Source organism: Vanellus vanellus (genome assembly GCF_965231255.1).
Source record: "Vanellus vanellus genome assembly, chromosome: 3".
Lineage (NCBI taxonomy): Eukaryota > Metazoa > Chordata > Aves > Charadriiformes > Charadriidae > Vanellus > Vanellus vanellus.
Window position 1 is genome coordinate 125,526,063 of NC_138907.1, and position 17,080 is coordinate 125,543,142.

The 17,080-nt window shown below is 45.1% G+C and overlaps 1 protein-coding gene across 1 annotated transcript in view; it reads right to left on the reverse strand.

Moving 5' to 3' along the window:
• The window catches only part of PKHD1 (PKHD1 ciliary IPT domain containing fibrocystin/polyductin), a gene marked incomplete at both ends in the record, with an annotated part of 274,861 nt that overhangs the window by 217,622 nt on the left and 40,159 nt on the right, over positions 1-17,080 (reverse strand). Inside the window, 5 exons of the mRNA XM_082481732.1 lie at positions 259-472; positions 8,778-8,921; positions 9,091-10,704; positions 13,324-13,391; positions 14,833-15,028. Of these exons, the coding sequence (XP_082337858.1) occupies positions 259-472; positions 8,778-8,921; positions 9,091-10,704; positions 13,324-13,391; positions 14,833-15,028 (2,236 nt within the window). The remainder of the gene's footprint in view (positions 1-258; positions 473-8,777; positions 8,922-9,090; positions 10,705-13,323; positions 13,392-14,832; positions 15,029-17,080) is intronic.

The following is a 17,080-nucleotide window of genomic DNA, read 5'->3' on the forward strand; positions in this document are numbered from 1 at the left end:
TCTCTCAGACACTTTAAAAAGATGGGAGGGAAGGAGGGGGGACTAAAGATGCTTTGATAGACACAAGGAACAAATTTCGCAACCCAGCGGAGCTCTCTAGTGGTCTCAAGGCTAAATTGCTCGGTTGGCTGAGACCTAACAATTAGAAATTTGCTCCCTCAGTCTATCAGGGTCAGATTCTGCAAAAGGTGGGATACCTTCTGGGAGACGTTGCTCATGGATGGGCCCACTCAGCTGCTGGAGAGACTCAGCACTAACCTGGCAAAGAGTCCAGCAAAACGCCTCTGGGGTGGGTTGATGTCCCTCCAGTGCCGCTGAGGTGGGCTGTCCTCACAGACGTACAGGTAAGACAAAGATCCTCTCTGGCGATAGGAACCCACCCTGACTTGCACATCACATTCAATGAAGGTGGGTCTGTCTTCTCGGCAGTCAATGGAAGAATGTGTCAGGCCACAGAGAATGGCCAAAGACGCTGCAAAGACAAGAGGAGGGAAGAATAACCCAAAGCAGCCTACACACCACCGACTTGAAGCAGATTTTAGCAACTGACAGTTGTCACTGTGGATTGCTGATGTGCATGTCCCAAACTCCCTTCTGGTGCATCCTTTTTGAGGATAAGTAGGTCTCCATGCAACTCCTTCAGCCCCTTTTGCTTCGTGTGAGCAAGGGTATAACCTCCTTTGTGCATCAAGCATCGGAATGGTCTTTAGGATCAAATTGCTCCATCCAGGAGGAGGTGACATAAGCGATTAAATATGAGCAATGGACATTTCTTCTGGGGAAGGCGGACCATGGTTTACAGATCAGGAGTAAGGCACAGATCTTTTACCAGGGGGATATGACAACTTAAGGTCTATCCAGCTTTGAAATCCAGAAATAGGTTTAGTGAAAACATTGCCACAGCTTGGAGAGCTTCTAGGGAACTTGTGTGAACTGGGATCTCCCAGTTCAGCTTGCTTTGTACCCGAGTGTGACTAGAGACTTGATCCGAGTTTGACTCCACGGATGTGGTAGGAAATGTAACGGGAGCAGCTGCTTTGCTTTGAGCTGTATTTAAGGAACAAGTGGTGTGAACAGAAATCAGGCTTTCTTATTCTAAACCCAGACAAAAATGCTTAAGAAGTTGTGAACTGTCACTGAAGTTCATATCAGTTTAAATGTTTGGGTTTAATACCTTAAAAAAAAAAAAAAAAAGAACCCTTTAAGCATTAAAACACGTCAGAGATCAAAACTGTTTCTTCTCAAAACCCTGAGCATGTAAAGACATTTGAGAATTTTCATCAATCCTGAACTAATAAAACAGTCGCCGTGAACCTGGCTGTGGATGGTATTACGCTCTGCACTGTGGTATCCAAGAGTGTTCCTCAAGTATTAGAAGTGCAATCAATGGCAATTTATCAAGAAAGGAATTTTTTTGTTTGTTTATTTGTTTTTTTCAATTCCCGTTTGTTCAAATGGTATCTTGTTTGCTGTGAAAGTGTCATTGTCAATGAATGTCTTGGCTCCTATGCAGTTCTGAAAATTATTTTTGACATGGTAAAAATACAAAAACGTTGCATTTCCTATGTTAAAATATTTAGCAATTTTTGCTAAAAATCATTGTTTCATATGGAGTATTTTTGAAAAGTTTATAGCTGTTTAATGTTTAAGGTATTTTTTTAAATATTAAAACCTAGCATTTCATCTGCTCTGAACTTCAGAAAGAGAGATCATATTTTTTCTGTATTTTTCTTCTCTGGATTTAAAATAAGAAAAAAAGTTACCCACATCTTCACATGTTTTGCAATATGCTTAATCTCTTTCCTTCCCCATGTCCAATGACAATTCTCTTGCTCAGCATCCATTCAAACACAGCCAGACACAATCGCTGCCTCAAAGACCTACATATAATCATGAGAGAGACAAGTAATGGACGGAGAAGGCGAAAGGAATGATGGCAGCGTGCCTACATTTTGCTTTTATTGTCCAGAAATTATGCCTAGAGCCACCTGAGGTGTCCTAGAGAGATTTCCCACAGAAGCTTTGTGTCTTCCTGGAGGCCAGGCTGCCATTCCAAGGGGATTTTAAGTGGCACTAGATATCTGTGTTTTGGCAAATGAATACCATCCAAGAGAACTAAATACTACCAAGAACTTGCCTTTGCAACAGCCTGCAGCAGAACCAATTCATCACACGAATTTCTCTAAAAGAGACGGCACATATGCTTTTCTTTTCAGCCAGTGGGAGGATAAGAACTTCTCAAGACGTTAGACCATGACATGAGCAAAGATGAAGGACATCTAAGCAAGCGATAGCACTGCCCTTTCCTTCTTCCACAAACCCACAACTTTCCTGTAGACATAATTTCTTCCCCTTTTGTATTAGGGTATAACAGCTCCTTCTGCTTTACTATTCTATTCTGCTAGTGACTCGAAGGGTTGTGATAAGCTCAGTTGTGGTGGTGGAGAATGTACAGCTACCTTAGATGAATAAACATCTAGAGCAATATTAGGGAATGGAATGGAATATTTTTGGTGGGGAGGGACCTACCATGATTATCTAGTCCAACTGCCTGACCACTCCAGGGATGACTAAATGTTAAAGCACATTACTAAGGGCATCGTCCAAATGCCTCTTAAACACTGCATGGGGCAGTTGATGAATGGGGCATCAACCACTTCTCTAGGAAGCCTGTTCCAGTGTTTGTTCACCCTCTGAAGGTGGGTGGTCAAAGGCAGATTAAGTTCCCATTCCACAGTTTAAGAAAAAACAACAGGTTGCTGAGATAACCAAAAGAAGTTTTGGTTTTCTTTTAAGGTCTTGAAAAGAAGATGGCAGAGTTTTCCTAGGTGGAAAAACCCTATATTAGGACGACTGGTAGAAATGACCCACAGAATCTCAGGATACCTCAATCCTCAATACCTTGCTGCTGTCAACTTGCCTGGCTAATGTAAGTCACCAGAAGATATTTCCTGCACAGTCCTTAGAGCTCAGCAGAAGAACAGCCTGTCACTGGATACGCCAAAAATGTTATGTGGGAATCGGGCATTGCTGCCGTGCTCCAGTGCCCTCATCTCAATGTTATCGTGCCTGTAGAGATGAGACCTTGTATCCTGCCAACTGCTGAAGTCATCTTTAACTTAAACCAGGCAAATGAAGGTATTAATTTATAAAATCTAAGCTAAAGAAAATGTTATAAAGTGATCAGTGGAAGCAAAATCCAAGGAAACTCTGCTCAATCTATACACCCCAGAATCAAACCTAGGACTGCTTTCTCCCTCTCAGGTGGAAGGAGGGAGTGATCTTGTCTCCACGTCCTGCAGCTCCTGTCCGTCTGACGGAGACACCACTGTTAGAGGAGACGTCCAATTCTCATTCCTTCTTTGGGGATGTCTGAGGTCCTCCTGTTCCCCTGCTCCTATAGAATTTGATACTTTTCTCAGTTAGGAGGAAGTCTCGGCCTTTCACCCTCCTTCCTCTGACCATTAACCCCAAATATCGCCTGGTACTGTCGGTGCCGTTATCTCCAGCCACAACAGTAGCAAAAAATATCAACTAAAGATTGCAACACCCTTAGTATGCCTTAAAAGGGCAGTCTGTCTGTTCTGGGACACAATTCTTCTCCCTGCTTAATTGGTTAGCGTTCAAACCCCAGAATTCTTTATGTTTTACATCCCCCATAAAGATAAAACCTGGTAATCATGTGTAATACAATCCCACCACCGAGATGAATGCATTCATCCCATTACGGCTTCTCTTTTGAGATCAGACACGACGGCAGCCAAATCTCCGCATTTTGGTAATGGATTAGGGACCGACTGCCCCCAACCCTGCCTTTGAGGGATACTTTGGCTTAAGCCAGGATCCTGGGATGCTCAGCACAAGGGCTTTGTTCTGGGTCACTGTTTAATAACAACTGCCGGACATGTGATGAGGCTAAAACCTACAGGAGTTCCAAGGGCAGCTGCAGATTGATTGAACAACTGCCCAAGGAGTCCCGGTGCCAAACCGCACATCCCTAGTTATCCACCGCTCACAAAAACGGACTGCAGAGCATAACATTAACATGTGCTTGGCAGAGAACACAAAGGTTAAAACAAAAAAAAAAAAAAAAAGAAAGAAAGAAAGAAAAAAAAAAGAATGAAAGAAAGAAAAAAAAAAGAAAAGGGAGAGGAAAAAAAGAGACCTGCTAAGGTCATCAAGTCCAACCTCTGCCTATGAAGAATTGCTCCCTAGGAGACATTCATTTCTCACAGACGAGTTTCAGAAGTCCCAAGAGGTGACTTTGCATCTATTCCACCGCCTGATAGATCTCACTGTCAGAATGTTCCTGCTGTGTAATCAATATGCATTTTTTTTTTTTCCTCTTTCCTAATTTCATTTCCGGGTTTGAAAAACAGAAGGGACCATTTGGATCCTTTGGTTTGATGTCCACAATAAACAACAGAGGTTCTGGCTTCTGCTGAAGTCTCAATTGCCACAGCTTGTCCTCTACGTATCTTCTGCATTTATTCATACGAATCACCCCATTTCCCTGACTATAGCTGCCCACGGTTCCTGCTCAGTGCATCTCTGGCACGTCTGCACTACTGCAACTAAAAATCATTCCTCTCCCTCCTCTTGCCCCGAGCGAAGAGGTCCACCAAGCCATGTCTCTCTTGCTTTTAAACCAGCCTAATTTCATTTCTAGATCAAAATCCTCTTCCTTAAACATCCACTTTTACCAATATAATCTGGCTAATGGTAGGTCCAGGACTCCCTAACAAACATCCCAAGAGCTGCTATATCAAAGCCCCAAAGCCAGGCCTGTTAGTCCAAACACGCTGATGCAACCAGGCAAAGCAGACTCAGCTTTTTCCCTGATGGATCTTCTTATCAGGTCACATACACACAATCTTGGGTAGTGGCTTGCTGCAAAATTTATACATGGTACTTACCCTAATATCACCTAACATGAATATTCAGCTATTTTCTCACCTGCTTCAAGCTTCCTGCCAGTCATCTCATCTTTCACAGCAGCGCAATTCAATCTCGCAGACATTAACCATGTGTTCTGTAAATTTAACCTGAGCTGAACAGAATCCACAGCTGTATTTGCCCTCGTCAACAGTGCTGCGACACGAGAAACAAAGCGAGAACAAGAGAAGGGGAGAGCTCTCGGGATCAAGCCAGTTATCTCTATATCAGACCTTTAAAGACTTGTGTGTTGGTTTGGTTTTGGGGGGTTTTTTGGGTTTGTTGTTTTTTTTTTTTAGTTACGTTTTTATTTGAAGGGAGCGTGGTTTTGTTAATTTTATATAACTTTGTAATTTTCTTAAGCTTTAAGGGTGAAACTCAAATTTTAGCTCTGTTCTGATTTGATTTTTCTGCAGCTTGCAAAAGACAACCGTTTTCATAAAAGACTCCAGGCTTGACTTCCTATTCCTTGTATTCTGGATTAAGCATGTTTCAGTACTTAGCATCCCCAGCTCCTGTCAATAATCAAACTGAAACCTTGCTGCAACCCCACTCAACACACATTCCCCTAAGGAAGACCCCGTGGGACAGACATGGATGGATCCTGCTGAGATCGGCAGTTCTTCACATCTTAGAAGATCACATAGTTAAATGGGAAAGTTGTCATTTCCTACCTGCAGAGCCTTGCCCTATGGATTTGATCACATAGAATAATAGAATGGTTTAGGTTGGAAGGGACCTTGAAGATCATCCAGTTCCAACCCCACTGCCATGGGCAGGGACACCTCCCACTGGACCAGGTTGCTCCAAGCCCAGTCCAACCTGGCCTTGAACACCTCCAGGGATGGGGCAGCCACAGCTTCTCTGGGAAACCTGTTCCAGTGCCTTACTACACTTAAACTGAAAAATTTCTTCCTAATATTTAATCTAAATCTCCCCTCCTCCAGTTTAAAGCCATTGCCCCTTGTCCTATCACTGCATGCTCTAGTAAAAAAGTCCTTTGCCAACTCTCCTGTAGGCCCCCTTTAGGTACTGGAAGGCCGCAATAAGGTCTCCCCGGAGCCTTCTCTTCTCCAGGCTGAACAGCCCCAACTCTCTCAGCCTGTCCTCATAGCAGAGGTCCTCCAGCCCTCGGAGCATCTTCATGGCCATCCTCTGGACCCGCTCCAACAGGTCCATGTCTTTCCTGTGTTGGGGGCTCCAGAGCTGGATGCAGTACTCCAGGTGGGGTCTCACCAGAGTAAGCTAGGTGCACCAGCGGGGGGTTCCTGTGTGAACATCTCTAATCTTAAGCAGTCCAGACACAACACGACCTAGCGCTGAAACCCCAGGGCAGCGAGCTGCCACCTGACATCCTGCAATGCCGCAGGGAAGGTGTTTCTGCTTCACAGCGTGCTGTAACAGAAGAAATGCAGCTTGAACTCTTCATTTCTCATCACCAGGTCCATGAGCAGCATCAGGAAACGTCAGACAAACATCTGACCCGGCCGCACCAGCCTCTGCATGGAAGGAGCCCTGGGGCACCACAGACCTATCCCTCCCATCTCCTTCATGGCTCTTGGTCCCGCATCCCTGAGGTCGCTTTTCCACCTTTCCCACGTGGACGAGGCTGTGAGAGAAAGGTCTGAGCACTGGCTGTGCAAGGGCCAAGCAGCAAACTTCCCCAGGCAAACATCAGCATGTAAACCACAAGGTGAGACTGGACTAACTGCTCTTAATAAGTCCAGTCATGCCCTAAACTGTGGGGGTGTGTAATCCCTTAAATATTAGGAGCGCTGTCTGGAAAGCATCTTGCTCGATATACAGATTCGCCAATGCCACAGGTAAAGAACAAAATAGCCTGGCAAACGCTCAGATTTAAGCAGCCTCCAAAGGATTTTGATTTTTTTTTTTTTTTAAATGCAAAAAAATGTATCATTTTCCTGTAAATACTTCATTGACAGAGAGACATTTTTGCCACTCGACTGGTGAGATTTGAAGGCTGCACACTGCAAAACCCACGGCAGAGGAGAGAGGGCTTGTCTCGTAACTGGCCTCAAAGCAATAGTCCCTGTGTCCCTTTGGTGAGTGGGGCAAACGCATCCTTTGCATCTTCTCTCCAGAAACCCGACCAGCAAGCGGGCAGCCATCCGTATTCACTTGCTGACATCTAGTGTCAGTAATAAGCATCGTGGTCCTGCCTGTGAGATGGTTTTCCCCAGGCTCCCTCTGCCGCTTACCACTCACTGAATTTTGAACACAGTTATTAATGTTTTCACAGTTTGGATCAATTTGATTGCATTTTATTCCGCTATTCTTCCTGCAATAACCAGACTTCCCTGTTTTGTTCTCCGATTATTTTTTTTTCAGCAGTCCAGCACCATGTCTTTTTTCTTGTTTAAAAAATAATAATAACCTGTTTTGTAGACTGTGCCTGGATCTTGTTTAAAACAAAGAAAATTGAGCCCTTACGACCTCTTGGTGTCTCCTTTTGAGTGCTTGTGGTTGGCTTTTAAAGCCTTCCCTCCCCCTCCCTCCATTTTCTTTTTAGTATTCTTCATAGATGAGGAAACATTCTGTTCAAAATGACAAGAGCAGATTTAGAATTCTGGAATAAGTGAGACAGAAGAGGAACCCTGGGTGTCTCTTGTCCCAACTGTTGCTCAAAAGAATGTTAAATTTCACATTGGACTGGCTTCTCAGCAATTAATCTCATCAGCTTCTGCCCGTTTTGGAGGATGGACATTCCATGCACCTTTGAGCAAAACCCTGGCAATTTACCCTGATGGACACCCTCACTGTCACCTTTCTTCCAGGTCCACAAAGGATTAGAGGCCATGGATCTATGGTCACCTGGATGATGGATTTCTGGATGGCCACTGAACAGCAAATATTTCTGTAGCTCTCAGGATGTTCTCCCAACATCAGAGATGTGAAGGGGCTGAAGTGTTATGCTACCAGGTGTTGCAATGCTGCAGCACCGAGATAGGTGCTCTGTGCTTAGAGTTTAGCATTAAATCTCAGGGTGAGATTTAAAAGTCTTAAATCCTACCTTTTGCAGAAATTAGGAGCCTAATTCTGTGCGGCCAGTAAGAGAGGGAGGAAATACACCTTGTCCCAGAAAATGCCCATTTCCAAGAGTCTCCTCCAATACTGAAGCAGGTTTATTTCTCTCTTTGAGAGTGCTGGAGACCGTGGCATCATTGCCTGCTGCCTCTCTGCAGTTAAGGAGGATGTTCTGGCTGTGGGATGATCCCACCTTCCTCTCAAGGAATTCAAATCCTCATCTCCAGCTTCCCAAAGGCAGGAACTGGCCATAGTACATTATTTGTTCACCCTCCCAGTCATTCGCCCTTTTCTTCCCTCCCCATTACCCCACTGAAGGTGTCCCACCATGCAGCCAAAACACGAAATGTATGGGGCCACAGAAGAACAAGCATTTAAGGAAGCTCAACTCACTAAGACAGTCAAGATGGCCAAGAGGCACTTGGGTACCCAACCCTACAGCCCTTGTGCACATTTTATGTGAGACAGTTTTCCCAAGGAACAGCTGCCACGAGGAACTGCTGATGTTATGCACATCTCATACACATCCACAAAGCATATGTAGCTACCACCAGGCACGTGGTGGATCTAGTCCAAAGCCCATAGCCATTGACACAAAAACTCCCCCTGACAGCAATTGTTTTTTGACTGCTCAAAAACCAGAAGTCAACACTATGTTTTCTCCTGTCCTTTATCCAGAGCTGCTGCTGCTCTCTGTTCCCCCGGGACAAGATACACTGGGACCCCCCACTTTTGGGTCAAGGTAGGTTTTTAGGGGATATTTTCAACACAATGCCAAGTTTTGTGTCTTAGCTGACCATGTAGGCGTGGGGCAAGGCAGCTCAGGTCAGTCGTCGTCATGTTGCCTGACATTTCACATGGGGCGCCACAGACTGTGACCAAAGTCTTCCCTGGGGAAAACCCAGTTCCACACAGGTAAACTGTTCCTCCGTTCAAGCCACCTTGGAAAAGGACAGAAAATGGGATTTAGGACAGAGCCCAACAGCCAAGTGTGAACAAGGGTGTTGTTTTGAATTCATAATTTTTGTTTTCATGCCAGAAAAAACACAGTCACCACAGTCCCTCGCTCTGCACCCCACAGAGGAGCTACAATAGGTCTTCATGACTTACCCCAGTTGTGATGCACAGCTGTCACCATCAGCTGAGAGGTGAACGTCAGGTTGGAGGAAGCCCAGCCCCTGAGGACATCCAGGCCCAGCACACGGTACTCACCAACAGGGAGCAAAGGAGCTGAACACTGCAAAGTGGAGCGAGTGATGGTGACACCACTACAGGCAAAGTCTCCAACAAATACATAGATGGTGTCCATCTCTGTGACCCGTGATACGGTCACTGTTAAAAGGAGACCAGTTGCAACAAGCGAAAGGAAAGCTGGGGTAAACTCCCTGTTGTAACTTATTCTTCCAAGGTAATAGGAGATGCCATCTACATTTAGACTCAAAGCCCTAGTCCCATTACCTGGAGGCACCACACACTGGATAGTTACACAGGTGACATTGAGAACATGGCAAGGGTGATGATCAATGAGAACAGAAGTCATTCTCTTTCCTTTCAGTGCCGAGCCTGCTAAGGTGAGCAGGCCTCCACCATTGGTGCTGAAGTTTTGTGGGTAAAACCGATGAACCTGAGGCAGGATGGTGAGAATGCTGGACGCCTTTCTGAAGCAAGCTTGCCCACTTCTCCTGTTGGATATGGAAATGTTGTGCAGCCCTGGGGCAATGCAATCTGTCTGGCACTTGATGCTGGTCTCATTCCAAAGCATTGCTGTGCAGACAGCCTGGTTATTCACGTGTACCACGGGGCTGTCCCTTGGCCATGCCAACCTCTGTCCTTTGATCATCAAGTAGGTGAATGTCCTATTGGTCTCCCAGGTCACCAAATCTACAAGGGGGGTCCATTGCTCGTGAAGGTGGAGTGTGCAGTCTCCAAGGCAGACGCTGTTGATCCCATTGACAGTCACTGTGATATTAAGAGCCCAAGGTGCCTCAGCCAACCACCAATAATGCAAAGGATGGGCCCCTGGAAGGACAATACAACTAATGGCATTGTTATCAGCATTCTGGATCTCACAGGAATAATTACTCTCCAGGCTGACCTGGACCAAATCCTTCCTGGATTTTAAAGCAATACCAGATATAGTGAGTAACATCCCACCACAGATTGATCCTCGTGATGGGAATATGGAGGTTATCTGTGGAGTTACAGTAAGGGCCTGCAGCCTTGCTGTCACGCGGGCATATCCCAGCTGCCTCTGGATAACCTGGATGGGGAAAGTGCCAGGTTCCAGGCTGTTTAGTGGCAAAGAGCACCGATAAAACACTGCAGACTTGTTGCCACGTTGAAACTCGAGTTCACATTCACTGCGTCCGAGTTTAGCCACAGATCCAGTGATGTTTATCCCCTGGACGCTCAACAGCAGGCTGCTGTCTGTGATTTCCTTTTCAACAACAGTAATCAGAGGAGTCAAAGCTCTTTGGTAATTAAAGGTGGTGGTCCTGTTTGCAAAGAGAGCATGATGAAGTGACCTACTGCTGATGAACACGTTTACGCTAACGGAGATGTCTTGTGGATCTTCGTTAGACATGTTAGCAGCTGGTGGGGTCAGGCACCAAATTGTCTCTTCTGCCAAGCGCGTAACCGTACAGGTTCGCCTGTTCATTGAAACAGAAACCAGGGCAGGATTTTGGGTAAAGCCCACCCCAGAGATCGTGAGCAGTGTTCCACCTAGGGGTAAAACAGAATAGGAAAGAAGGACATTATATGCAGGAAAGGAATTAATGACTGTCTGTGAACAATCACGAACCATGATAAAGCTGATAAGCACGGCAGACGGTCTTAGCCAGGTCAAATGGAAGAGAAATTAAGTCCTTTTTTGGAACAAAACAGCAAGAGATAATAGCAGTCTTGTATTGGGATAATTCTATGTGGACAATAGGCTAACGTATCAGATAGACACGGACCTTTGTGGCAGTAAATGACAGTAGAAAGCCACCATAGTACTGGAGGAAGTGGCTGGAGAAGACCCCTGAGAGTAAACAGAGACTGAACTCTTCAGGGAATAGCACCGTCTGTACGAGCAGGTGGGGACATGGTAGAGATGATTTGGTCCTGCCGCACACAGGGAAGCAGAATGCGGTATGACTACTTTCAAACAAAAATCCAGAACCACAGACCTTCCTTCAGTCTTCCACTCTGCCTGGCCACACAGGTGGAGTGCCAGATCTGCCATGCACTGGTGGTCACTTGCCCTTGAGGAGTTCACTGACCAGGAAAGCTGATACATCGGTGAATGCTTCCAGCTTCAAGCCCTCCCCTACTCATACGCTCCCAGTTTGCACCATTTAAGATGGGTAGAACACGAAGAGGAAAATAAGAACCGTTCACCCTCCACTGTCAAAGGCAACCCCGAGCAGGGCTTCCCATGCATGGGCTGGAGGAAGGCAGGCTGGCTGCTTTCCCCTGTGGTTGCCTGCATGGCTTTATTCCCTGGGCGTCTACTTAAGACCACAGAAGAAGACAGCAAATGGGTAAACAGACTCTTGCTGTGAACCAATAGGGTCATTCATACGGAAAAGCAATTCAGGAAGAGTTAGACACAAAGTTAGGACTTCCAGCTGGAGCTGGCTGTGTGTCTTGTGTTGGAAGCTGGAAGACTATTGTAGAACAGTATCATCATACACTGCTCCACTCATATAATCTTCCTAAGGCGTCCTGGTTTTGGGTCACGCTGGGAGAGAGGCTCTCTATGGTCTGATCCACAAGGTTGTTTTAGGACGTGGCACTGGAGTCTCCCTCTCCACATTGACAGGAGCAGCAGCCTTGGGAGGCTCTGCTACCACCCTGGCCACTGAGAGCAGGTGCTAATTATCTGTAATGAGTGTCAATCCTGATGTCTGGATGTAGGTAACACTGCAAAGCAGCGGTATCTGCAGTGCCTCCCCCGGTGCTGACAATAGGGGCAGCAATGAAGAAGGAGCAGTTTGGATTTTAGGACGCAATAATCATGAAAATGCAAACCCACCATCATTCTCAGCCTAATCCCATGCTTCCGAGACCAGTAGAAGCCTCTCTCCATCTTCCTTTAGTTTGCATTACTGGCACTCGCAGTGCCCTGCCTTTCTTCACCCTCTTTATCCATTAAACCCATGCCCTTCCTTTTCCCATGATCTGGCTGAAAAATAAATTGGTTTATAATGGGGTTCTTTTTGAGTCAGCTCAAATCCTTAATTCAGATCACCACGCAAGTGTTAGAGACAACAAAAGACTAGGGATAAGGCGGGGGAGAACTGGTGCTTTTCGGCAGCGATGAGATTCTAAGTCAGCTTAAGCCATTCATAAAACTACAGCCAAAAAGTTAACCAGTTCTTATTTAAAATTCATTTTACCCTTAAACATGAAAGGAAGGGTACAATAATTATATATATTTTTAGCACAGCTTAATCGTCAAAACCGAGAGCTTTTGCTCTCCAAGCTCTATCCACGCTCTCATCTTTCAAGGCTTGAGCACTTCACCAACTGTTGAGCTAATCATTTACCACAGAGCCTCTGAGTTTTCATATCTTTATATGTGTTGTGAGACCGAGAGAGCAGTCTGAGGTTGCATCACAAGAATTTCTCTGTCTTCTGTAAAAACGTTTCTAAGGGCTCCTGTAAAACTCACCGCAGGGATTCGACTCTCCCCCGCCCCCAGCCAAATGACAAAATAAATCAACCACCCCAAATCTGCTTTTTAAGATTTAAAGCAAAACTTTTTAATTCGGTGATGTTTCGCGCTGAAACACACTTAAATTATTTCCATTGTTTAAAAGCTTGGAACAGGATTAATATATATTTCGCTTTTGCTTAAAATTAACACCGAAAAGGGTTTGGTTTTTTCTGCCTTTTCAACTTAACAAAAAATGAACATCCCCTTTGGGATCACTTGAAATTGCTTGCTTCAAACCACAATTGTACCCTGCTTTTCACCTAACTTTCACATTGAAAGCCTTGAAAGATGGAGGCGTAAAGACTGAAAGAAACAGCACGGATGAGTCAGGTGTGGGCGTGCTTTGTTTTCCCGATGGGAACATGCAAGGATACACGAGCAAACACTTAGGGAAATCAAATTCAAAGCACAGGGTCCCCTGAGCCAGCCAACCAGATTGAGGGATGCTCACGACAATCCCACGTTTCCAGACTGCTGCTGTCTGCCCGTTGATGTCTGCATAATAAAGGGTCACAGATTTAAAACACCCTCATTTAAGCTGATGTGAAACGGGATGCCCTTTCCATTCCTGCAGGAAAACTGTGCCCTTGATCCCTTTAACCTCCATAACTGGCTGCAGATGTACCGACGCTGTTTACCCAGAAAGGAGCCGCAACACGGCTCTATGCTGAAGATCTCTGAGAGGTACTGGATTAACGGCTCAACCCTGCAAAAACACAAGCAACATAGAAAGGGGTTTGCTTTTGGTTTGGTTTTTTTTTTGTATTTTTCTCTCCTGCTGCAGCGCTATTCTTTCTTACAACTACTTCTAGGTTGGAAGGCCAAACACCCACCTGGGACATCGCTTTGTTCAATGCCAGAGTGATAAGACCACCCCACACCCCAGATTTTTCCATGTGATTTGAGCTACTTCTACGATGAACACTGTCTCATCAAGTGACAGCCTGTGGGCCAAATTTAGTCCATGAGGTGCAACTGAACTGCCCACAAAGAATGAGGGTTTTTTTTTTGCCAAACAGACCCCACTGTAGCAATGCCCACAGCCAGGAGATGCAAATGCATCGAAGAGACATCCCAGCTGCCTTCCTTCCTTACATTCTCCCACCAGACAATGGAGACAACTGCAGCAAGAGGAAACCCAGACATAACTTTCTGAAGCCCACTTAGATAAGGGTGTAGCTCTGCTTCTGTCCCACCTACATCTATATTTCCTCCTCATCACCCTCCTTTTAAAAACGCTCCCTGCCCTAAAATGACATGGTAGAGCAGTAGACCTTCCCAAGCCTGCAATCCAGCCCTTCAGAGATGAGTTGTCTCCTGGGATGACCCATCTCCCCCACTCTCTTTCTCTGGAGACAAAGTGGCGGCGCTGCTAACAGACTACGGTATCGGATGGGATGAATCCCTGCGTGCCATCCCACCGACCACAGGTTTTCTCCTGCTGAAGTTCATTAAGGCAAGAAGCAGCTTAGGGTGGTTTGTGAGCAATAAAAACATCTCCCTTCTCCCCAGTCTCATTGTTTCAGCATCATTTCTAGCAGCTGCCGTGGATGAGACCTGCATGGCTGAGGAGCTAAACTGTGCTGCTTGTGAATGCCTTGTCGTATCCCACTTTCAGCTTGGTTTTCCCCCACGTTTTAATTCATTTATACTACATTTGTCTAGGCATGAAGTTAAAGTGTCACCTTAAAAGATGGAAATAGCAGCATTTAAAAATTCTCCAAACAAAGCATTTTTTTTATTTTTCAAACTAGCTTTTGTTTTTCTCATGAAAAGTCTTTCTTTTCTTCTGCTGTTTTCCTACAGCAGGATTTATCTGCATTTGACCTGAATCTGTGAATACCTTTGATTGCCTGAATATGCATTTTTCATCAAATCAACTGTTTTTTCTAAAATGCTTCTCTCCTGCCTCCTACTGATCCAAGGGGAGTTAATTGACTAGCATTAGCAGTTTGCTGACTTGAGTTCCACAGATCAATAAATGCCTTGATAATTATTCATAATTTTATACCACACTGCAGATTTCACCGTTAGGTGAAAACAGAATTTTTGAAAACTCTTACCTTCCTTCTCAGATTAACCCTAAAATACCAAATAGGATGGAGAATGAAATTTCTATCTTAAGGAAAGTACATGCATTCACACACCTGGTTGAAGGGACAGCAATGCCATTGATGATGACAGAAACATTGTACCATCCCGCAGCCAAGGCTGGAAGTGTCACAGTAACACCATGGTCCGTCTGTGCCTGAATCTGTGCCCGTAAGCCCCCAATTTGCACCTTGACATCTGACCCTCGGTAGCTGGCAAACTGGGATATTCCAATCTGAAGCTCCTGACCCCCTGCAGAAAGGAGAAAGGATGAAATTATTTCAGCATTTCTGGCAACAGTTATTTTGGGCAACGGTTACGTGTGCTGAGGAAGAGCATGGAGTCCCACCATGCCAAAATAGGTCCAGTCATGTTCATCAGCCCAGAAAAGAAAACTGAAGGAGAAAACAGAAGAGCACAGTGTTTCTGTATCCTGCTCATCCCTTGGCATCCCTGATAAGGTCACCAGCCACCAGGGTTGTCCTGAGACATTTAGCACAGTGAACTCAGCTATGACCATCTACGGCCACTCTCAGCCAGCTGGTATATACTTGGATTAGGATCCATGCCCTCTTACCATAAATGTCTATCCCATAAACATCTGCAGCTGATAAAAGCCAAATCCAGTCTTTCTGAAGATCACATAAACTGGAACTGAGGAGTTCTGGGATTTTTTGTAAATCCCTGACACATAATCCAAACCACATTTTTCAGCGCTATCTAACAGGAGCCTCCCACAGCTAAATGAACATTTCCTTGGGTACCTAAAGTCCGATGCCCACATATGCTCCAAAGCACCTTGTTTTCAGCAAACATGGTGCTCTTTCCAATTTAAGCTCTGCTGTGAGCCCAGTTACATTCAGATGACAGAGGATATTTTCTTATATTTGCTCATATTGCGGTAATAGAAAAGGACAAGGGCAGTAGAGATGGGATTTTCAGAACCCAAATTCCTCCTGAAATATCTTAAAAAATTTAGAGTGGTATGCATTAGTCCAAATAAAGGTATTTTCACTGAGTGTGCTATATCTGTCTCCAGTGAAGAGAAACAGAGCCTTTACGGAATGATTCGTCTTATTGTAAATGAGACACCCAAAAGATCTGTGGTGAATGCCACCACCACAGAATCGCCTATTTCTCTTCAGTGATTTTGCAAGACATCTAAGCAACACGCACAGACGGAGACATGTTTAGGAGGTGAATCTCATCCTCCTGTCTCCTCTGAAGGGTGTGGGTCCAGTTGCACAGAAGCAAGAATAAACAGGACAAGAAGGGGTCTTCAAGTCCAACTCCCTGCTCTCATAGACCACTATGTTAACAAATCCCTTTCCTAAATGCAGCAAGCCAGCAGTGTTAATATCTCTTCGTCATCCCCTTGTGCCAGCCAGCCCAAAACACTTGTCTACCCACAGAGAACAGCTGGTGAAGATCAGTTGTCCCAGAGCAGCTTCGCTTTTGCCCATTCCTCTTCTTCCCTGAGCTCACTCCATTTCAAAAGCGATGCTGCACATGGCGCTGTTATCCCGACCACACAGGACAGTAGTCAAGGGCAGCTCATCTGCTGTACACTCTTACCTTGTCTTAATCAAAATGAACTTTTATAGATTGATGCATCCTTACTAGAGATTCAGATCCGAGTAGCAATTTTGTCTCCCAAGCAGGAGTGAGGGGGACTTGCCTTTAGCATCACCTCCACATCAGGCATGGTCCCCATCACCATTTAGCTCCACAGCCTCAGCTTTGAGGAATTCTCTTTCTTTCATAAAACAGGAGAGTCTGTACAAAGCTCCCATCACCTACCAGCTCCTCTTAAGCAGCTCTGGAAGCCAATACTTTTCAATTCTGTATGCGCAAAGAGTCAAATAAAGTTTGAAAGTTTGAAAGCCTGTGAAGTTGAATATATTAATAATGTGAACTCTTTGGACTCTTGGTCAATTGTCAGCTTAATCCTAGATGCCTGGAAGGCATCTGTGTAATTTATTTATTCTTTTTATTATATAGGAGGAAAATTATATTAAAAGCCAACGTCATGGAGGTTCTGAATAGGAGATTGAACTCAGCCACACCACCATTCACGAGATTCTATAACATTAAGGAATTCCTTGCACCTGGGCTGCCCGCGGCTAGAAAAATCTCCCCTTGGTGCTATGGTATCTGAATAATATTCAGATGATAAAGGACGTTTTCTCTTATTTATGCGTTCTGGAGTAATAGAAAACGACAAGGGCATTTCGGAAAAGGAACAGAAATGCCGTGTGTGCAGCAAGAAGTGTGTATTGTCACCGGCAGTCAGCTAACTCCTTG